This window comes from Callorhinus ursinus, unplaced genomic scaffold, assembly GCF_003265705.2.
Source record: "Callorhinus ursinus isolate GAN/ISIS: 27379988/994484 unplaced genomic scaffold, GSC_fseal_2.0 scaffold37, whole genome shotgun sequence".
Classification (NCBI taxonomy): domain Eukaryota; kingdom Metazoa; phylum Chordata; class Mammalia; order Carnivora; family Otariidae; genus Callorhinus; species Callorhinus ursinus.
The window spans coordinates 6,980,116-7,003,080 of NW_027397099.1; the positions used below are offsets into that span (position 1 = coordinate 6,980,116).

Consider the following 22,965-nt stretch of genomic DNA (forward strand, 5'->3'; position numbering starts at 1 on the left):
GACCCAGAGGACACAACAGAGATCATGGTCTGGAAGGGCTGCAGATGGATGGGTAGATACTTTGATGCAAGAGGCTGGGAAAGCCAGGGAAGGAGCAGCTGATCCAGCCTGGGGACTCAGGAAGGTGTTCCTGGGTGAGGTGACATCTGGCTTGAGCCCTACAGGAGATCTAGGAGTTAGCCCTCTTCATTGGTCTGTTTTGAAAATTAAATGAGGTAATATATGAAAACCCAGTAGAGCAGTGTCGGGCACATGGAACGTACTTTAAAAATGCCTTCTCCTCCTCCTCCTATTGGCCTCATAAAGGAATGGGCAGGGTTGCAAGGTTGGGGTGCCAGCAGGTGGGATTATGAATTATGTTTAGCCTCATGGAATTCAGGACACCCAAGGGTAACGTCTAATGGGCAAGTGGATGTAAGTAGCTGGAGCTCAGGAGAATGGTGTGGAGTTAAGAAGGGTGATGAAGCTAGTACCCCGAGAAATACTGAACTCCAGGGACCAAACCTAAAAAGAGGATTGAAAAGAGCAACCAGAGAGGTAGGAGAAAAATCAGGAGAGCCTGGGGCCATATATACCAGGCAAGGAGACTGCTTCAAGAAGGCAGAACAGTTGGCGGGATCACAGGCTGCTGAGTGAATTCCTACGTAGCCTTCAAGACTCAGGTTAGCTCCTTGAAGCTTTCCCTGCCTCCCCTACCCCAGGCAATTGTACTGGTCTGGTAGTGCTATAGGTATTTGCAGCAGCAGATTCCTGTCCCCACCTTAGGCCTAAGCATCAGACTCTTGGGAGGAGGTCCTGAAAATCTACCCCTTGAATGATTCCCATGCACACTGAAGTCTGTATACCCCTGCGTTCTAGAGAGAAAAAGCCCAGGGTAGGATTCTCATTGGCTCAACTCATGTCCCAAGCCCACCCTAGCCAATCTAGGGTAGAAGGGAACCAGGACTGGTCATTCTTGGGTCAGGGGCAGACCCTGGGTGGGCATCACCTGGGAGGTGAGAGGTGGGAATCGGAGTTGAAAAGGAGCAGTCCAGAACAAGGTGGGATGCTGTCATTAGAAGCAGGGGGATGGATGCTAGGCAGACAGAAGCAAGCATGCGCACTCTGGCCACACAATGAATATGCCCACAGTTCTGCTGCGAGAGCCTCGAGGCTGCAGCATGTGGCCCAGTGGCTGGCACATGGAAGTGGGCCATCGGCAAAGGTTGGGTTTATGTATGTTGTCCCCTGGCTACCGCAGCAGCTCCCTGAGTTTCCCAGGCTAGTGTAGTCAGCATCTGGCCTGGCATGGCCACGGGGACTGGAGGTAAGTGAAGGCAGCACCCACATTTCCTTATGGTCACACCTTCCACTTTCCCTAGAAAACCATTCCCTCTTCTCTGCCACGAGAAGAGAAGGTGGAGGGCCGCCAGGGAGAAGCAAGGCAGCTGCTGAGCGGGCGAATCTTTGCCTGAATCTGAATCGTCAAGTGCCCACAAAGTTTGGTGGCAGCAGGACCTTCAAACTGGCCTCCCATGGAGGGTGGGGTTCCACCGGCGTCTCTGGGAAGGGGTGCAGATGGATTGGCTCGAGTGGTCCTTGGTCATAGGAACTGAAGGAATGTCAAACTGGAAAATCCCAGCAAGTACTATTTTTAGAGAAGACTTGGAGAGCATTTTTCTGGCTGAAGAGAACAAGTTTTTTCAGAAGCAGCAGTTAACTCCAACCCCCGAACTGCTCCCGCCTGGAATTCTCCCAGGCCCAGCCCCTCCCTCCAGGCGTGTGGGAACGGGGCTGGAGGGGTCCGGTCAGTCCCCCCATGGAGGACAGGGGCATCTGCTTCTTTCAAACACAAAAATGGGTTGTTTATTTTTACATCTTTGAGTCTAATCCTTCAGACATAAGGAATTTGTATGGGGACTTTTCCTTGAAAGGCCATTTACAAGTGAAATCGTTTCAAACTTAACTTGTTAGTCTTGTGACATTAAACATCAGATTTTCTTGGGCATTTGGTTCATTTTGATATTAACACCGATCATTGTTAATGCTAAACTTAATTCATCTTCCCACTATATACTTAATGCTTGAAATGTTCTAGTTCCTCACCACCGTCTATATTTTTGTTTGAAGAAGTCTCTAGGGATCCTGCTAATTATTGAGCTTATTAAAAGTAGATTAGATCTATTGCTTAATTGAAGTTACAGGAAAAGCTACCCCCACCTTCAGCACCCACAGAGATGTGCTAGGGAGTGGCCTCAGGATGTGAACGCCCTTTTGCTTCAACAACGCCAGGCACTGCCTCCAGGTAAAGACCACCAGGGACCACACCATTCAGGAAGGTGTTTTGCTCCCAGTCCTTCATGGAATTAAGAATCTGAAGTCCTTGGAGGACCAATGCTCTTGAAGTTAGAACTTTCCATGAGTCCATGGAATCACTGTGTTTGTGGTGTGGGGCTAGAGTGAGGAGGCCCCCAGACTTGGAGATGGTTGCCCTTGGAGGGAACTAAGCTCAGGGCTAAATGAGAGGTTGAGGAACTTGGGCCAGGCCGGGCCTGATCAGGTGAGCCGGGGTATCCTGGGGAATAGCCCCTATTTAAGGATGCTATGCTCCAAGAAACTCTTTCAGGATGAGTTCGGGGATTGAGATACGAATTAGCATTATGATTGTTGGTAGAGTCTATCCGCTGGCAGCAATTAATAAAGTAACATCTGGTTTGTCCATCAGGCTCTTCTGAGTCTGGTTGCCTTGAGTCAGCCCTGGATATGTGGACCAGACCCTGAAACCAAGGAACCTATCAGAAGGCTGACCACTTCTCTAACATTTATCATCCTCATTTTGATCTCAGCACTAACAGACACTTGGAGGCCCAGCTACAGTCACAGACTCATGATATATTACAATTTAAAACTGAGGAAGGCACCATAATACCAAGTTGTACCTACCATTACTATGTGGGATGCCTAACAACAGCCTTTGGAAGTCTGTTTAACTTCTGTTAAAAACCAGAAGTAAAAATTTTGAGTCTGTCCCTAGAACTAAAAATAAACCTAGGCTAGTATCCAGGAACAGGGAACAGTTAATAAGTACTGGAGGAAGCCTCTAATCTTGCTTCCGCTCAATCCTTCTCCCTCAATGAAGTCAGAGTTCTTAAAGTCAGGCCTCCCCAGGGCCACTCTCCTGCTTAACACTGCCTGTTCAGAGTCTACCCTGTCACATGGCCCATAAGAGTTTTGGAGGGACCGGCAGGAGGCTTGCTTCCAGCTCCAGGTCTTGTCTGCCGTCCTCCTTCCAGCTTCAGGTCTTGTCTGCCATTCTCCTCCCCTTAAATTCTGCATTTGAGCCTCTTCACAGTGCCCTGCTTTTGCTTGTCTCTGGGCCTTTGCACATCTTGTTCCTTCTGCCTGGAACACACTTCCATCAAACCTTATCATCTCTTTGCTTAGCTGACTGCTGTTCACATTTCAAATCTCAGCCGAAATTCTGATCCAGAGATTCAATTAAATCCTTGCTGGAAATTCCCAGAGCACATGCTTACAGGTTTCAATACTTGCTCTCCACATCCATGCTGACAGGGCCTGTATCTGCCTTGCTCACCCCGGACTCTCAAGTTCCTTTTTTAAAAAATTGTATTTAACTTAGCTTTTATTTTTAAATATTTAAAATTTTTAAAAATATTTTGTTTTTTTAAGTAATCTCTACACCCAGCATGGGGCTCGAACTCATGACCCCAAGATCAAGAGTCACACGCTCGCTCCACTAAGACAGCCGGAGCCCCCCTGAGCTTTTTTTTTTTCTTTAAGATTTTATTTATTTGACAGACACAGCGAGAGAGGGAACACAAGCAGGGGGAGTGGGAGAGGGAGAAGCAGGCTTCCCGCTGAGCAGGGAGCCCGATGCGGGGCTCAATCCCAGGACCCTGGGATCATGACCTGAGCCGAAGGCAGACGCTTAACGACTGAGCCACCCAGGCGCCCTTGATTTTTCAGTTTTAAGCATCTACTGATCTCTCATGATAGATGATGAGTATTTAGATCTCTTGCATACCCTCCCCTTCTCCCTACCACACCTGCACACACCCTGTCCCTCTGTCTTTTCTGCTACAGTTACTTCTGGTTAGATCAGCATTCCTTGTTTACATTATTATAGTTATGCAAATATTACTGACAGCTGAGCCTTGAGATTTACCATACCTATTTTCTATGCATCATTTTCTTTTCCCTGCAGTTAATAAATATATATGAATTTTTGCTTAGTTCTCTATGCATTTATCCTTATGTCAAAACTTTCCCAAAACTATGTATCTCTCTTTCTGTATATTCAACACATGAATTTCATCTTGAAGAAGTCTCAGAGGCTCTGGCTGCTCCAGTCTGGACTGGGTGACTCCCAGCCCTGCTGCACTGGGGCCTCTGTCCCCTCACCCTGGGATTCTCACCACCTCTCTCTAGACAGCATCCACCCTTTCCTGGATCCCGTGTCCTTTGTTTCCTTGGTTTAAATCCTTGTTTTGGTGGTGTCCTCCAGCAGCCACCTGAGAAAAGGACAAAGGGAGTCTCTACATGTCTGAAAGAGACATCAACTCTCATAACTGATTGATACTCCAGACAGAACCAGATTTCGAGGTGAGGATCATTTTTCCTCAGGATGTGGAAGGGTTTGCTTCATTTCCTTGTAGCTCCCAAAGTTGCTGTAGAAAAGTCTGATGCCTTTCTGATTCCTGATCCTTTATAAACGTGAAACCTGCTGTGTTCCTCTCTGTAACCTTGAGAATCTTCTCCTTGCCAGTCCCATGGGCCTGGGTGCAAGTCCAGGTTCATTCACTGTCCTGGGCACTGTCCAAAATTCATGTTTGGTTCTGGAAAATGTTATTGAATTATTATTTTATGGTTTCTTCCCTCCATTTTCTTGGTTTTAACTTTATGGAAGTCTTACTATTCTATTATTCTTTTGGACTATTCTTCTAGTTTTCTTTTCTCTCATTTCCCATTTCTTTGTCTTTCGGCTCTACCTCCCGTAAGATTTCCTTTTCTCTAATTCTTTTATTGAATTAAAAAAATTTTTTTTGCTTTCATATTATTTGGCATCCAAGGAGATACACAGAGACACAGAAACACACAAATACATAATTTTCAGTATGGTACCCCCGCCCTCCACTGTGCCTAGTGATCTACTCCGACATGGGCTTGGTGCTGCCTGTTCTAGAGCCCTCTGTCCTGTGATATAACCTAGGTTGTAGTTCAGCTTTTCCCTGTGCCAGTGTAGGGTTTAGCTTTCTTGGGTCTGCTAAGTCAGTTACCAATGGCCCATTTGCTATTCTGTTTCCAACACTTTGTTGCCCTTGTCTCCCATTCTTTGTCCCAATGGTTTTATGCCCCCCACCCCAAATCCCCATCACTGTCATTTTACTGGGATTTTGGGAGACATCAGAAGCCAAAGCCTACATCCAACCTGTCTTGTTTACCTGGCAATCTGTCTCCAGATCCTAGTATATTTCTTAGCACACAGTAAGTGCCCAATAGGGTTGGATAGAGTATTAGAGATCTTTGTCTTTCCCATCTTTGGTAACCTAAAGGTGAAAGCCCTTTAAATGGAAATCTTTTTAGTTAGGGTGTTTACTGCATCTCAGCTTGGAGTTCACCAGCCTTTCTACATTATATATTAGGCAATACTGCGTGGTGAAAAGTTGGAACCCAGGTTCTGCTCACCAAGGAACTGTGTCGCTGGGGACAAGCTACTACCACTCTTGAGTCTTAATCTGCCCTTCTGTAAAATGGGAACAGTAATACCTTCTTCAAGCGTCTTGCTCAGTGCCTAGAGCATAGGAAGCTCTCAATATTTCTGGTGTGTAAGAGTTCAGTACCAAAGCAACAATTCTTAGAAAGTCAGTGTTTTACTCGAGCTTAAAATTAGCCTTCACACTTGAATTGCAAATTGGTCCCTAATTAATGCCCGTCAGAGGAAAAAATCTGTGTTTAACCTGACTTGACGATTAGACAGAGATTGCAAAATCTTTTCAGCTGAGAGGCAACTAACGTTGCTTACCGAGGGTCTACAATGTGTTAGCGCCCCTCCACGGTCAGGCCGGTGGATCTAGAACTTTACATTGGGAGTTACAAATATTTATCGTGTCTGTTCTGCAGACCTCGTGCTGAGCGACCTCTCACTCATTCTTTCACTCCCGCCGCGCTCAGTCCCTGGCTTCAGTTCTGCTATGTTGCAAGGCGCCCAGGGTGGGAACCCAGACCCTTAGCCTCCTCTGGTCCAACCCACCCTGGACCAAGCGCCGTTCGCAGCAGGGGGTCGCACAGCACAGCTTGGTCTTCAGCGGGAACTCTCCCAGCCTACCTGCAGAGGACCCCACTTTCTCCAGAGGAAAAACTACGGCAGCACCCTGGGAAAGCAACCCTGTGTACTCTAGGTCCACTTTGACGCTCCCTCAGCCCTCATTCCTCTCTGCCCTCACGACCCCCGCCCTCGTACGCGGGGATCGCAGGACCTGGAGCGTGCCCCTGCGGCCCCTGCGCACAGGCAGGTGAGGGCGGGGTCCGAGGAGACGGCGCCCCGCCCCGCCCGCCCCGCCCCCCGAGGCCCCGCCCCCCGAGGCCCCTAGGCGCGGGCCACCGCCTCCGTCTCGCCCCAGCCGCGGAGCGCCGCCGAGAGGCCGGCGGGTGGGCACTCGCTCCGCCCCCTCCCGGCCCGCTGCGCCGGCTCCCGCCTCCTTCCCTCTCCTCCTGCTCCCGCCTCCCTCCCTTTCCGCTGCCGAGGCGGCGGGAGCCGAGCCCGAGCGGACCGAGCCGCGGCTGCAGCCGGCGGCAGGCGCAGAGGAGGCGGCGGCGGCGGTGGGGCGGGCCGCGGGCGGTCAGGCAGGCGGCGGTGGCGATGCGGCGGCCCCGCTGAGCCCGCCAGCTCCGGGCGCCGGGGGCCGGCCGCGCGAGGCGGCCCGGGCCGGGCGGCAGCATGCGGAGCGGCGAGGAGCTGGACGGCTTCGAGGGCGAGGCCTCGAGCACCTCCATGATCTCGGGCGCCAGCAGCCCGTACCAACCCACCACCGAACCGGTGAGCCAGCGCCGCGGGCTGGCCGGCCTGCGCTGCGACCCCGACTACCTGCGCGGCGCGCTCGGCTGCCTCAAGGTCGCCCAAGTGGTAGGTGCCGGGCGGGGACCCAGGTGCGGGCGGGCGGCCTAGCCGGGCGCCTTCACTCCCCGCTCCCGCTTCGGGGGCGCAGGCCCTGCCGGCCGCCGCCGCGCACTCGCCTCCCCGGGCCAGACCCCAGCTGCTCGCGCGCCCTCTCCCTCGCGGGGTCCTGGGCCGCCCTCCCTCCTTCCCTGGGGATCCTGCCCTCTCCAGCCCTGCAGCCTCAGCTGTGCGCCTCCTACCTGAACACCTGCCCCCCGGGCCTACCTGTTCACTCCCGCCTTCGCGGTCGCGAGCCTTTTTCATTATTGGGCTTGGTGGTCAGCGAAGCCCGGCGCGGAGGTCATGCTGTCCCCTGGGTGACTACTGGTCACAGCAATTTGTGGCAGGTTTTCGGGGCCCTCACAACCTCCACCTCCGCTGAAGGCCCTTCTCTGTCTGCTTCCACCACTGGGGATTGTGGCTTGATTTCCTCCTCCGCACCTAGCAGAGTGCAGGGCATAGGGTAGACACTCAATAAATGTGTTGAATGGAGGCATGTAGCCTAGATGCAGGGGGGGTGCCCAGATCTGCCCCCCAAAGTCTCCAGTTTGTACCGCAGAGGTTTGATTCCCGCTAATTAACCTAGAAGACCCAACCAGCATCCCTGAATCCTCTGCCCCAGCACAGTGGCTGGCATTGCCCAATTGGTACCCAGAGTTAAATCACTGGAGGAGGGCAGCCAGTGTTGGAGGCAACAGAAACAGAACTTTCTGTCAGACTTGCCGATAGTAGAGCTCATGTCTCAGAATTTTTCTTTTCAGCTTCCAGGTTATTCAGGGCAGGGGCCTGCCACCTCTGCCCCTCTTTTATGGTTTTGTAACAGGCCTCTCCGGGCAGTTGCTTAGCTCTCTTGTGGACAAGGCATGCTCCAATTCAGGAAAAAAAAACATGTCCCCATATTCCCTGTCACAGGTAGGCCTTCCTCTGAGGCCCGGCAGCAAAACTTTATAGCCTTCTCGGCCAGAGAAGCCATTTGCTTAGAGCTGCAATGTGTGTACATTGTTTCTTCCAGGCACTGGGCTTATGCTTAGTTGAGTACATAGATAAACATCCCTTGGGAACAATATAAAATGTGGACACCCTTTAAATGAAGGTCTCAGTGTTTGTAAATTGCAGAATCATAGACTATTTTCTCTCTCTCTTCGGCTTGTTCTGCTGATGGCCAGGGGATATTTTTGAAGGACTCTAAAAAAGGCAAATGGAATAGGTTACCCCTATCTAGAATTTTAAACTGACCTTTTCCGGTAAGCTGGAATGTTCTCAGGGATATGTTGGTTCTGTAGTTAGGCATCGCTGTTAGCAAAGAGAATGGAGGAGGTGGGGGAGGGAGGAGAGTGGTGTATAACTGCCTTTTAAAAGAGGCAGCTAGCCAATGTTTGAATACAGCACAGATAATCAGAAATGAGTAAAAAAGAGCAGGGCGTGAACTTGGACCCAGGTGGAAAAAAGGGCCTTGCTAAGTACCTTGCTTTGTTCTGTGGACTTTTGAAAGTAAAGAGAACTAGCCACTCAAAGGATCTGGTAAAAGAATGAAAATCAGTAGTTTGTATAAAGTGCTGATTGCCATCTCATCGCTGGGGACTTTGTCACCTAAGGCCAGAAATGGAAGCCGGTGGTATTTGTCATTGCCTTTTGGTAAGATGCTGTTTTCTTGTAGAAATTTGCTTTTCATCTGGAAAAACTTGCGGGCCCAGCCCCTAAAATCTCACGTAACTCTGCCATTTGTCCCATGTTTGAATTTAAACAGTAAGAGGATGTGTGGGTGAGTGAAAAAAAGGAACCTGCTTGAAGGGTATGGCAACTTGAAACAGTCTTCCATGTACTTGGCTTCTCAGCCTTGATATCTAGTCAGGGTTTTTTGCAGGGGGGATCCCCCACAAAGCTCCGAGAAATTGGACTCTAGATTTATTTTATTTATTTATTTTTAAAGATTTTATTTATTTATTTGAGAGAGCGAGAGAAGGAGAGAGAGAAAGCACATGAGGGGGGGAGGGTCAGAGGGAGAAGCAGACTCCCTGCCGGGCAGGGAGCCCGATACGGGACTGGATCCAGGGACTCCAGGATCATGACCTGAGCTGAAGGCAGTCGCTTAACCAACTGAGCCACCCAAGCGCCCCTGGACTCTAGATTTAAACAAGAAGTCATCATGAAGATATTTTTAAGATGTTTACAAAGTTCAGAATCCCATCAGGAAATATGGATAAGTTATAATTCTTACCTTAGAGCTTGTATTATGGTTAACATATTGTTTTTGAGAAAAATCTCACTTTTTCATTTTAGTTGTTTCATGGATGTTTTTTGTGGTTTGTGGCCTCTTGGAACCTGTAGCAATCCTTGCTACTCCCAAGTGTGGTCCATAGAACAGCACCATTACCAGCATCCGGGAGCTTGTTGGAAATGCAGACTTGGAGAGCCAACCCTAGACCTTCTGAATCATAATCTGCACTTTAACAGGATTCCTCCTGTGATTCACATGCACATTCAAGTTTCAGACTTACTATTTTTTTTTAAGATTTTATTTGTTTGAGAGAGAGAGAGAAAGAGACAGCATGAGCAGGGGGAGAGGGAGAAGTAGGCTCCCTGCTGAGCAGGAACCAGATGCGGGGCTGGAACCCAGGACCCCAGGATCATGACCTGAGCAAAGGCAGACACTTAACTGACTGAGCCACCCCCTGAACTTATCTTTCTATATCATTTTATTTTTTTATTTTAAAGATTTTATTTATGCATTTGAGAGAGAGAGAGAGAGAGAGAGAGCAAGCACGCACAAGCAGAGGGAGAGGCAGGGAGAGGGGGAGGCAGGCTCCCGGCCGAGCAAGGAGCCCAACTCGACTCAGACACTTAACCGAATGAGCCACCCAGGCGCCCCTCTATATCATTTTAATATTAAAGCCTCACACAGGTGCTAGCAATCAGTTCTCTATCAGAACCATTATACTCAACCTCAAGGCTGAGGTTTTACTGTAAAACGAGCCTATGCCTCCTAAAAGGATTAAGGGAATGAAGTGATGTAGTAATTAGCACCTAGCATTTTAGGTGCTTAGTGTGTAATAAAAGATATCATTGCTGCTAATTAATATTTCCTGTCTTTAAAGAAACTTGGTGAAATTGCCATCCCCAAATTACAATTATATATTTGAATTAAAAATAGTTTACTTCCTAGTGATTTATTTTTTTTAAATTTATTTATTTATTTTAGAGAGGTTAAAAAGAGCTAGTGCAGGGGAGGGGCAGAGGAAGAGGGAGAGAGAGAGGCAGACTCCCTGCTGAGCGCAGAACCCTAAGCAATCTCAGGACCCTGAGATCATGACCTGAGCTGAAATCAACAGTCCTTCACATAACCAACTGAGCCACCCAGGTGCCCCAACTTCCTAGTGATTTAAAAGTTAAATTGTTGGGGCTCCTGGGTAGCTCAGTCCAGTAAGCTTTTTTTTTAAAAGATTTTATTTATTTATTTGAGAGAGAGAATGAGAGAGAGAGAGCATGAGAGGGGGGAGGGTCAGAGGGAGAAGGGTCAGAGGGAGAAGCAGACTCTGCTGAGCAGGGAGCCCGACATGGGACTCGATCCCGGGACTCCAGGATCATGACCTGAGCCGAAGGCAGTCGCTTAACGACTGAGCCACTCAGGAGCCCCCATAAATTAAATTTTTTTTAAAAGGTTTTATTTACTTATTTCAGAGAGAGAGAGAGAGAGCATGTAAGCATGAGCTGGGAGAGGGGCAGAGGGAGAGGGAAAAGCAGACTCCCCGCTGAGCAGGGAGCCCGACGTGGGGCTTGATCCAAGCACCCTGGGATCATGACCTGAGCCGAAGGCAGATGCTTAACTGAGCCACGCAGGCACCCCTATAAATTTTTAAAAATGGAATTTATATCTATCTCTTAGCTGGGAAGAATGTCTCATGGTTATATAAAACAATAAAAATGTACTTTTCTTTGTGGAAAAAGACTTAGTTTCAACTATTGATTTTAATACTTCCTTTCTTTTTTTGAGATTTTATTTATTTATTTGACAGAGAGAGACACAGCGAGAGAGGGAACACAAGCAGGGGGAGTGGGAGAGGGAGAAGCAGGCTCCCCTCTGAGTAGGGAGCCCGATGCGGGGTTTCGATCCCAGGACCCTGAGATCATGACTTGAGCTGAAGGCCGACAAGACGCTTAGCAACTAAGCCACCCAGGTGCCCCCAATACTTCCTTCCTTCCTTGTGAATGTGGATTCTGTGAGTGCTTATTGGTTTTTAGCTTCCAAACATTGGTTAATGAAATAGTTAATGTAGGCCTTTTGCTTTTTCTCATCAGCTTGGTTGAAAGCAGAGTTTTGTTCGTGGGTTGGGGGTTGGGTGGTTGGGGAAGGCATACTGTCATTTATACCATGATTTAGGACAGGGTCAGAAGAGGCCAGGCCCCAGTAGGCATTATTTAGTGAGAGCTTACTCTGCTGTTGTTACCCCTATGTTATGGATGAGGAAATTGAGGCACACTCATTCAAGGGCCCATGGCTGGTGGGTGGTAGTGCTGGGATTTGAACCCTGCGGCAGTCTGGTTTCAGAGTGCGCTCTTTACTGCCTCCTGAACACGTCATTTTGAGTTGCACAGAGCAGGCGACCTTGAGTCCAAGGACATTTCTGTGGTTTTTGGCCAGCCTGGTGATGGCTTGGGTGACTTTTGCATGCTTAAGAGACTTACAAGGGTTTCGATTTCTCAGTGGCCATTGTGCCGGTGTGCCGTTCCTGTGTGGGGTCCTGCCCCTCACCCAACAGGTCTGTCCACTTCCTCAGTGGGATGGGCCTTCTCAAAAGTGCCAAGAGAGTCAGCATTTCACTTCTATTTTTTTTTAGTAAAGATCTTATTAGAGAGAGAGAGAGGGAGCATGAGCATGGGGCGGGGTGGCAGAGGGACAAGCAGACTCCCCGCGGAGCAGGGATCCCGACGCGGGGCCCAATCCCAGGACCCTGGGATCGTGACCTGAGCCGAAGGCAGACGCTTAACCGACTGAGCCACCCAGGCGCCCCTAGTATTTCAGTTCTAAAAAGACCTCTCAGGAAGCTCTTTTGCCTCAGATCCTTTACTTAAGCCTCTCCCATGCCTGATCGACTTTCTGACATTGCATTGTCGTTATTTTAGAACTTTTTATAACCAAGTTGGGTGATATGAGGTATTTAAATTCGGATTTTAGGGGCGCCTGGGTGGCTCAGATGGTTAAGCGTCTGCCTTCGGCTCAGGTCATGATCCCAGAGTCCTGGGATCGAGTCCCTCATCGGGCTCCCTGCTAGGCGGGAAGCCTGCTTCTCCCTCTGCCTCTGCCTCTGCCTCTCTCTCTCTCTCTCTCTCTCTCTCTGACTCTCATGAATAAATAAATAAAACTTTAAAAATAAATAAATAAATTCAGATTTTAGTTCCGCTGATCTTGAAATCTCTTAAACCTATCCTTGTCTTGGCTTCCTCAATAGTATAATGTGGTTAGTAATGACCAAACATTTTAGGAATCGTAAGAACTAAGAAGTTAGTGTCTGATAGGTGCTTTCTTAGGTAATTCAAAGGCAAATATGAGTATTTACGTTTCAGGGTTGAGTAATAACATATCTTTTATTTGATGGAAACCTTGTCTGCTCTTTATCTCAAGCCAGCGGGCAAAACCCCCCACTATTCCTGCTCTGTGTGGGGATGTGACAGGGCCTGTGGGTGAAGTCGTGGGTTTCACTGCAGCGGGTTCTCAGGTCTACCTTAAAGTGGCTCCTTGTAAAACAGTCTCACTTTCACTTAGGAAATTATTGTTATCTTTGGAAGTTGTACATGTACAAAGACTTAAAATCAAATTAATTCTAACAGAAAAGCAAAGTTAAAACCACTCTTAACTTTTTTAGTGTTCAAAATAATAAAATTATCATCCCCGACCTCAGGAAAGTGTAAGTACACATCCATTTTATAAAGCCAGACGAAGACAGTTCAAGAAAAGAATACTATACACCAATCGTTCTCATGAACACAGACTCAAAAATCCTCCACAAAATACTAGGAAATCAAATCCAGGGATATTATGTAGGAAGAATAGTACACCACCACCCATTGTGATTTATCCCAGGTTTAAAAGACTGGTTCAGTTTTCCAAAATCAATAGACGTAATCCACCATATGAACAGCTTAAATAACAAAAAACACATTATGTCAATGGCTGCAGAAAAAACATTTCACAGAATTCAACATTCATTCATTCAGGATAAATGCTGCCAGCAAACTAGGAAGAGAAGGGGACTTCCTCAGCCCAAAAAAGGTCTATCAAAAATCTACAGGAGTGCCTCAGTCGTTAAGAGTCTGCTCTCCACTCGGGTCATGATCCCAGGGTCCTGGGATCGAGCCCTGCATGGGGCTCCCTACTCCAAGGGAAGCCTGCTTCTCTCTCTTCCACTCCCCCTGATTATGTTCCCTCTCTTGCTGTGCCTCTCTCTGTCAATAAATAAATAGAATAAAATAAAATAAATCTACAGCTAACATACTTAGTGGTGAAAATGAAAGTTTTCCCCCTATGATGGGGAACAAAACAATGATCTGTACTCTCGCCACTGATATCCAGCATTGTACTGGAAGTGCTAGCCAGTGCAGGAAAAATAAATGGAAGGCATACAGACTGAAAAGAAAGAAAACTGTCCCTCTTTGCAGATGGCATGATTGTCTGTGTAGACAATCCCATGGGAATCTCTAGGTAAAGCTCCTAGAACTAATAAGTGAGTTAGCACAGTTAGAAAATACAAGGTCAAGACATAAAAATCAGTATTTCCATATCCTAACAATAAAAGCAATAAATCATTAGAAACAGGAAAAAAAAAAAAAAACCCTGACCGTTACAATAGCTCTGAAAAGAATGGAATACTTAGGTATAAATCTAATGAAATATGTACAGGATCTGTACACTGAAAATTACAAAACACCGAAGAAAAAATTAAAGACAACCTAAGTACATGGACAGATATACTATGTTCATGGTTTAGAAGACAGTATGGGTTTTTTTTTTTTTTTAAGATTTTATTTATTAGAGAGAGTGAGCACAAGAAGGGGGAGCAGCAGAGGGAGAGGGAGAAGCAGGCTCCTCGCGGAGTGGCCAGGACCCTGGGATCATGACCTGAGCCAAAAGCAGATGCTTAAGGCTTAACGACTGAGCCACCCAGGTGCCCCACAGAAGACTCAGTATAGGTTTAATATTCTCCACAAATCCATCAGTAGGTTTAACACAATCCCAAAATCCCTGTAAGATTTCTTTAGATAGAGACGAACTGATTCTAAAGTTTTGGGTTTTTTTTAAAGGATTTTATTTTTTTAAGTAATCTCTACACCCAGTGTGGGGCTCAAACCCATAGCCTCAAAATCAAGAGTAGCATACTCTACCGACCGACCCAGCCAGGTGCCCCTGATTCTAAAATTGATATGGAAAGTCAAATTACCCAGGCAAACAGATGGTGAAGTTGGTGGGAGAATATTTAGGGGATAGGGAGAACAACTTCACATCAAGTCACCTTTGTTACGGGTGTGTGTGCGTGTGCGCGTGCGTGTGCGCGTGTGCGTATGTGTGTGTTTTGGGGAGTGGGAAGATGGTGGGGACAGGTTCTGAGAGTATGAGACGTTTGGCCAGTTTCTTGTTCATTTCACGCCACAAGCAGGTCTCTTGACTTATAAATTGGGGTTGATGATAGTACTGTCTGCCCTGATGAGCCTAGCATACAAAATCCTGAGCAAAGTTCCTCACATACAACGTGTTACAGACCTGTTGGCACTCTAGAATATCTCTAAAATGACACAAGTTGGGAAATGAGTGGCTGAGGGCCAGAGTGGAAGGGAGACTTAGTTTTACTAAGTATGACTTTTTATATTTTTTGAATTGTATGCCACATGCAAATATCTTCTATTAAAAAATTATTAAGGGCGCCTGGGTGGCTCAGTTGGTTAAGCGACTGCCTTCGGCTCAGGTCATGGTCCTGGAGTCCCGGGATCGAGTCCCGCATCGGGCTCCCTGCTCAGCAGGGAGTCTGCTTCTCCCTCCGACCCACTTCCCTCTCGTGCTCTATCTCTCATTCTCTCTCTCAAATAAATAAATAAAATCTTAAAAAAAAATTATTAAAACGGTAGCCGTTAAAAGTTCTACCTTGGGTGCCTGCGTGGCTCAGTTGGTTAAGCGACTGCCTTCAGCTCAGGTCATGATCCCAGAGTCCCAGGATCGAGTCCCGCATGGGGCTCCCTGCTGAGCAAGGAGTCTGCTTCTCCCTCTGACCCTCCCCCCTCTCATGCTCTATCTCATTCTCTCTCTCAAATAAATAAATAAAATATTAAAAAAAAAAGTTCTACCTTAACATACGTTAGCCTGAAAGCTAAGGTACTGACCATAACCTTTAACCTACTTTTACCTACTTTGTAATTTGGAGGCCCTTGGGGAGAACGATTTAGACAATACAGAACTCTTGAAGAAACTAAAAGCCTAAACATTTTTTCAGTAGCTTTTCCTGTTTAAAAACAAAAACAAAAACAAGCATTCTGCACGCTTGTGGGCACTTGATTTATTTATTTGCTAAAGGCAAAATTACTTTGATTTGAGAGGAATTTATCCTCATTCTATTAGTTAAAACATTATATGGGGTTGTAATGTGCTGTAGCATGATGGCTAACGTTAATAATCCTGTATTGCATATTTGAAAGTTGTAAGAGTAGATCTTAAAAGTTTTCATCATAAGAAAAAAAATTTATAGCAATGGATGATAACACATATTAACTAGAGTTATTGTGGTGATCATTCCCCTATATAAACAAATATCAAATCATTATGTCGTACACCTGAAACTAATAAATTGTTAAATGTCAATTATATTTCCATTTTTAAAAATTGTAGCATATAGGAAATGAGGAAAAAAGAAATCTCAGTATGACAGATCAAATGAAAAGATATTTGGAGTTTTTCTCTTCCAGAGGCTCAATAAGATCATGGTTTCCAATTTTTTGCTATTAAGAAGAATGCTCAGTAAATGTCCTGCACTCTTATTTTGATTTGTTACTATTTTTTGTTACATTTTAAGGAATGCTTTTACTGGGTCAAAGGGCAGTATCATTAAATGTCTGAGCATTAAAAAAATTATGGACTCTGTCAGCATTTCTCTTCAATATGCCTGAAGGTCCCAGTTTATTCCAGTTCTCCAGTGTGCTTACCAGTGGGGAACAGTGAGCTCAGTAAGACCTTCTGGCTCCTCCAGAGTCACATGGCAAAATCAATTTTCTTCCTTGATGGCCCTGGAGGAGGGCCTTTTTTCATAATTGGAGCATGGCAAGAGCCTTTCCCAGGTCATGGCCCTTCAGAGGATGCTTAGAGGAGTTAAGACGGGAGTGTATGTGCACTGCCCAATCCGTGATGCCTGTCCTTCCTGGTAAAACGGATGCCTTGCTTGGGTGCTCAGGAGAGGCATATTTCCAGCCTAGAGGGAGTTCTGGAGATGCCTGAGCTACAGCACATAGGTGGTCCACTCCATAAAGGGCTGAGGTCTGTGTGGCCGCTGAGGCTGATTGTTTCATACGGTGGTTCTGCTAGTTCCATGGCTCTTGAAATAACCTGGGAATGCCAGCATTCTGGCCCTCCCCCCACAGGTGCTCTCACTGCCTCGTCTCCTCATTGCTGGAAGTAGCTTCAAATCCTTTTGTAGGATGACATCTGATTTCTCTGGAAAATCCAGTTGTTTATTAGAGAATAGAGCTGTAGTCAAAGACCCGTGACTGCGATCACAGGTTCTGAATTTTCCCAGATGGTCCCAACGTGCCATGCTGTCTCATCAGACAATATATAAGTGCATCTGAAGTTAAAAAAAAAATACTTTAAATTATGAAATATTCCAAGCATTGCAATTATAGTGATTCATATAACAAGTACTCATGTACTGACAACGTGTCCTGATATTGTTGTTTGGAAAATAAGATTATCCCGGGGGTGGGGGGGTGGACAGGCTGTGTGTGTGCGCGAGAAGTAAAAAGCAGGGCGAGACGAGCTGGGATTTGGATTCATTAGCGAGGTGGGACTTCGGAGAGCCCAGGAGGAAGAAGGATAGAACGGGAGAGGTAGAGAATGAGAGAACAAGGCACCCCCGGGCCAGGGGTTGGCCGCAGCATCTTGTGTGGTGGCCGAAAGCCAACTTAAACTTTCAAAGGCTCCGTTCAAAGTGGTCCAGGGCTGGGGAGCAGGCCTGCAGCTGGTTGGAAAAGGGACAGATGAGTGGAAGCGTACAGAATTTAGAAAGCAACACCTCCTTTGGGAAATCTTGCTTTATTTTTAAGCAGTTTAAGTTCTTGATGGGGAAGATTTTTGTGTGAAAGATTCTCACTCGAGGTGGGGTCCAGTGTTCATCTCAGCGCCTCTCATGTGTGGTCTTGTCTCCAGACATTAAACGGTGGGGTCTGGCAGTGGTTTTCAGAGTGGGGTCCCCCCGGGACCCCTAGAGTTTATTAATGTAGAAATGGGAGATTGAGAGACTGGGGGGCTAGGCACTAATTACATTTCAAAAAGACTAATATAACTGCATTAAATAGTAATCAGGCTAATTTCTTTTTTGGCTGGGATTTTATGGTACTGATTATTTTTTGTTGATCAGAAGCTTTGATTGACATTTTGAGTAACATACTCCTGCCTCAGAGTCTTCCCATTTGAGATTTATTCTTGCATCCTCCGCTCCCTGCCCCCTTCCCAAAAAATGTCACTTGGCTCTGTTCTCCAGCACTGTTGTTCTTATGTTCTGCTCCAAAGAGACCTTCCCTGAGCACCCTGTGTAAAGTAGGGCACCCCTCACCCCCACATTTGATCCCCTCTCCCTGCTTAATTTTTCTTCATAGCTTTGACCACCCGACTAGAACTTCAGCTCTTTGAGAGCAGAGGTGTCGTGTGTTAAGTTTCCTGCTATATCTCCAGGGTCTCAAGCAGTGCCTGGCACATAGTAAGGCCCTGGTCAGCCAGTTGAATATGAAGAGAGAAAAGTAAGGGAGTATTACTTAAGGTAGTTTATAAGGTCAAACTATTTGAAAACATGGGATCTATGAGGGAAAAATAACCTATATTTGTGTACTTACAAATAAGCTTCTGGACTCGGTTCTGGGTGGAAAATATTGGGGAGAAAAGTATGGAAACAAAATGCCACTGTAATTCTTTTTTTTCTTTTTTTAAACTGTGAGTTTGAAAAGGGTATCTATTGCTACTAGGAAACAGAAGCTTTTGCTTAGAAGGCAGATTTTTGTAAAAGGAGGGGAAACCATAAGAGGCCTCGCCAAGCTTTTTGCTTCGGAAAGTGTAAGATGAAAACCAGGGATTCTCCGATTATTATCGAAGTTGTCTGCTTTCTGATTAACATGTTGAGAGAGAGGATCGCTCAGGATCCGCCAAACCAGCATCTTTCGAGAGCCCTCAGCCCAGAAACTTAACATGTGTAAAGAAAAAGTAACTCGGATTGAGGCTGGTCCTAGTGGTTGTCTTTATAAAGCTCTCTGATGAACATAAAAGAACAGCAGTTCCATGGGGCCCTGGGAAGGGAGGCCTCAATCTTCTGGAGGCTGGAGGGGGCTGTAGGAAATACTGAAACCCAGAATTTTGTCTCTGAGCATTTAAAATGATTGGTTAAATTTGGGAAGTATATGGGTTAATAAACACTTAAAATGTTGAGAGTTCAATCAGATGTGGATAGTTTTGGATGGCTTCTTTCTTACCACTACAATTTGATGACTGGCGCAGTGGAAGCCTTCATTTTTGTGGTTTCCCGTTTATTCCAGCACAGCTATGAAAAACAGTTTAAGGCTAAAAGATTTTTGTGCCAATAAAAAAAAAAACAAAAAAAACCCCAACAACTCAAGCCCCAGGAACAATGGCGGTCCCAGCGGTAGTTGCTTCTTTAGCTTGCCTACTATGTCTCAACCATTTTGGGGCCAAACCCTGTATATGTGTATACTTTAAGAGTTGGCTGCATGACTTCAGAGTTAGATCAAGATCAGTAGCTAAATGGTAAAAGTGATAACGTATTCTCCCCTTAAAAAAAAAGATCTATATATGTGTGTGAAACCCTCGGCTGGGTCATCTCCTGTTCTGCATAAACAGGACAAAAGTCCTTGCCTCCGATGGGCTCATAGTCGGCTTGGGAGTGAGGGTTTGGTATGGGGTGGAAAAGCACACAAACCATTCTTACCACCAGAGCCAAGGGCACCCTCCTAGAGGCCGGGGACAGCTTGGCAAGGAAGCCCTTGTGGGAAACGGGCACTTTACGTGTTGAGTGTTGAATAGCCAGTGGCTGGCACAGGTGTGGTGTGTCCTCTGGGGGAGAAATATACCAGGTGCTGAGAGCTGGGGGCGATCCCAGCAAAGGGGGGGCAGGTAAGGAGGACAGGTAAGCCTGGGTAAGGGGAGGAGGACCCAGGTTGGCAAGGGCCTGATTTGTGAGGCCAGTGGATTTGGATTTCCTGAAAGAGATGGGGAGCAGTTGGAGCTGAGGCTACTTGAAATGTGGATAGTACGAATTGAGATGTGTGTAAGTATAAAATACATGCTAGATTTTGAAGCTGTAATAGGAAAAGAAAATGTGAAATATCTCTATTTTTTATATTAATCACATGTTGAAATAATACTTTGGATATAACTGGGTAAATATACTATGAAAATTCTGTTTCTTTTTACTTCTTAAAAATCTGGCTGTTAAAAAATGTAAAATCACTTAAGTGGTTCTCTTATTTCTCTTTGCTGTCCCTGGGTTAAAGGGGGTGAGGAGGGATGATTTTGAGGTGGATGAGATGAGAACAGGCTGCGTGATAGGAGACGTTGAGTAATTCAGGTGAGAAATGAAGACCCAGTTGGTCTTTTGGCAAAGGGAGTGGAAAAGATGTGACAAATGCAATTTATAGGTGGCAGTTAGGTTTTATTATAGTCCTTGTTTTTATTTTACATTATATTCAGTTCATTCTCAGTCAGAAAACTATTGAAGCTAACATTTATTGCGCATTTACTATGTGCCAGACTGCTGAGTATTACGCATGTGTTCTCTCATTTAATGCCTACAGCAGTCCTATGAGGCAGATGCTTTACAGATGAGAAAACAGGCTTTTTGATCTCACTAACTTGCTGATGGTCCCCTGGCTACGAGGTGGGGAGCTCAGCAGCCAACCTTCAGCGAGCAGCCTGGAACCCCCTCGTGTGTGTTTCTGCAACCACTAGGCAGGTTTTGAGCCTTGCACCAACATCACGCGAACATCACGCGTCTTTCCCGTCCTACAGGGACTTAGTCCGTTTCTGTTTCCCTCTTCGGCCTGCACGGCTCCTGGTAGGTCTGCCAGCCTTGAGAACCCTTCCGGCTCCTGATTCTTCCACAGCAAGGGGGTCACATCTGTCAGAGCCTGGAGAGGTGTTGGTTTCGGTATAAAGGGGAGCCTCTCAGTCCTTCTCTTTTAGCTCCTCGCATTGCCACTGAAATTTAAGAATTTCTGAGATCAGAGCGAGTGAAAGTTGTGAGGAAGCTGGAGACTGCTGGTGGAAGAGGGGTAGAGAGGTAAAAATTGGGGCTAGATTGTCTTCCTGTTCGCTTGAGCCAGCACTTCAAAGTACTTGGGGTTAAAAGAATTGTTGACCTCTGGAACCTGTTTTTCCCCCGACACAATATTGGCATCCGTTTGCACTTTAGCTGGTTTATGGGTCTTAAAAGATAATTTTTAAAGGATAAAATCACAACTCTCGTACAAATATGAGTTTATTAATTAATGAGGGAACCAGTAAGAGTCAAGCAGTAAGATTACAACCTGTTCAAAGGAAAATTCAAGGATTTGCGCACACACACACACACACACACACACACACCCACCCCATGAAATGAATTTCAAATAGACGCAACTTTGGCTCTAAGGGGGATCACTTGTCTCTCCACCAGACAATTAATTTGCCTGTCTACAGACAAGAGTCATTTGCACGGCTTATCAGTTTTGTACAACTTAAAAGAGTTGCACAGTATCTCAAAGGCCATAAAAGGCACAAATCCCATAGGATCAGATAACTTGGAAAGTTATGTTCTAACAAGGCCCGTTCTTGCATTGAAGATACTTGATAACCCTTTTGGTCCATTTCAAAATCTTTCACAATTTAGTCTGGGATGTGGGATATCTGGAGAGGGGCCTGTGTGGGCTGGATTTTTATCCACCGCATGCATGTTAAGGCCCTCCCAGTTTCATTTGTCCCTTTCTCTCCGCGTCCTCTGCTCCTCCAGCTGAGCTGCTGGGTCCCTGGAAGGGCCTCCGTGACGGCTTTCTGTACGCCACTCTGGATGTCTCTGTTGTTTGCTTGTTTTTCCCTGGTCACTCTCCTTCACAGAAATAGATCTTGATCACCTACACTTGGGGCCATGCCCTTTAGTCCTCAGCCTGGTCTTCAGGGGCCTGAGTCAGGCCAGAACTGAAGGTATGCAGGGAGGAGGATCACCTGCCGCCGCAGGGTTGGCGTGAGGTTGAATAGAAAGTGCCTGGAGAGGAACGTGGCTGAGAGAAGCACCTGATGAATCCTGGCCATTACCCTTCATGCCCATGAGTCCTGGCTCCTCCAGCTAGGTTCTAGTTGAATCACGCTCCCATTTCAGGTTCTCTTGACCTAGATCTGCCACCTCATCCTGGCTGGAAGCTCCTTGTTCTCCCGCAGTAACACGCTGATCCTGCAAGGGCACTGCAGCCTTTTGCCCCGCCAGAAGCTACCCCAGCAGGGAGTGGGCTGGGGTAGGGCTGGGTCCTGTATCTTCTTCCCTGTTTGCTCCCCTCCCCCTCTTCCTCCTGGCTGTGCCGTGCCCATCATGGGTTTTCTTTGTTCTGATTGGTGTCCTGTGATGGAGCACCAGCCTAAACTACATGTGTCCCTCACTCTCTGGACTCTATGATTCCTTCCTTCCTTCCTTCCATCCATCCTTCCTTCCTTCCTTCCTTCCTTCCTTCCTTCCTTCCTTCCTTCCTTCCTTTATTTTAAAAAAAGATTTATTTATTTGAGAGAGAGAGAATGCGTGCGTGAGCACGAGCAGGAGGAGCAGAGGGAGAGGGAGAGAGAATCTCAAGCAGACTTGGTGAGCTGAGCACGGAGCCCAACGTGTGGCTTAATCTCATGACCCTGAGATCATGACCTGAGCCGAAACCAAGAGTTGGACACTTAACCAACTGTGCCTCCCAGCTGCCCCTCTGGCTTTCTTTTTTTAAGTTTATTTTAAATTTATTTTTTGTTTAAGTTTTATTTATTTAAGTAATCTCTACACCCAGTGTGGGGCTCGAACTCACAACCCAGAGATCAAGAGTCTCAAGCTCCTCTGTCTGAGCCAGCCAGGCACCCCTGGATTTTCTGGCTTTCTGAACAGATTTGGGTATACTTAGAGTTAATTGTAGTAAGTCTGTAAACACCTGCAAGGCAGAGACACAGTTTTCTCCTGTTTAGTGTTCACAGTAGCAAACACTTGGCTGCTTGGTAAGCACTTAACAATTCATCCAAGTTCAGTTTGATGTGCTAGTGAGTTTGAGTCCAGGAAGAAATGAAAAACAACTAATACATGTTGAGGGTGTGTCTTCATCTGCTGTTCAAAATACCATATATTGGGTGGCTTAAACAATAGTAGTTTTATTGCTCACAGTTCTGGAGGCTGGGCCAAGGTCAGGGTACCTGCAAGGTAAGCATCGTTCTCAGGTCTCTTGGCATGTAGTTGACAGCCAACTTGCTGTGTGTTCCCATGGCCTCTTTGTGCATGCGTGGAGAGAGAGCAAGAGAGCAAGATCTCTCTCCCTCTTCCTATAAGGGCACTTATCTC

At 46.6% G+C, this 22,965-nt stretch overlaps 1 protein-coding gene across 1 annotated transcript in view; it reads left to right on the forward strand.

Moving 5' to 3' along the window:
• The first annotated feature begins 6,827 nt into the window (after positions 1-6,827).
• Positions 6,828-22,965, forward strand: part of CMTM4 (CKLF like MARVEL transmembrane domain containing 4) — a 62,019-nt gene continuing 45,881 nt past the window's right edge. The window contains exon 1 of the mRNA XM_025888775.2: positions 6,828-7,123. Within this exon, the coding sequence (XP_025744560.1) occupies positions 6,938-7,123 (186 nt within the window). The 5' untranslated portion in view covers positions 6,828-6,937. The remainder of the gene's footprint in view (positions 7,124-22,965) is intronic.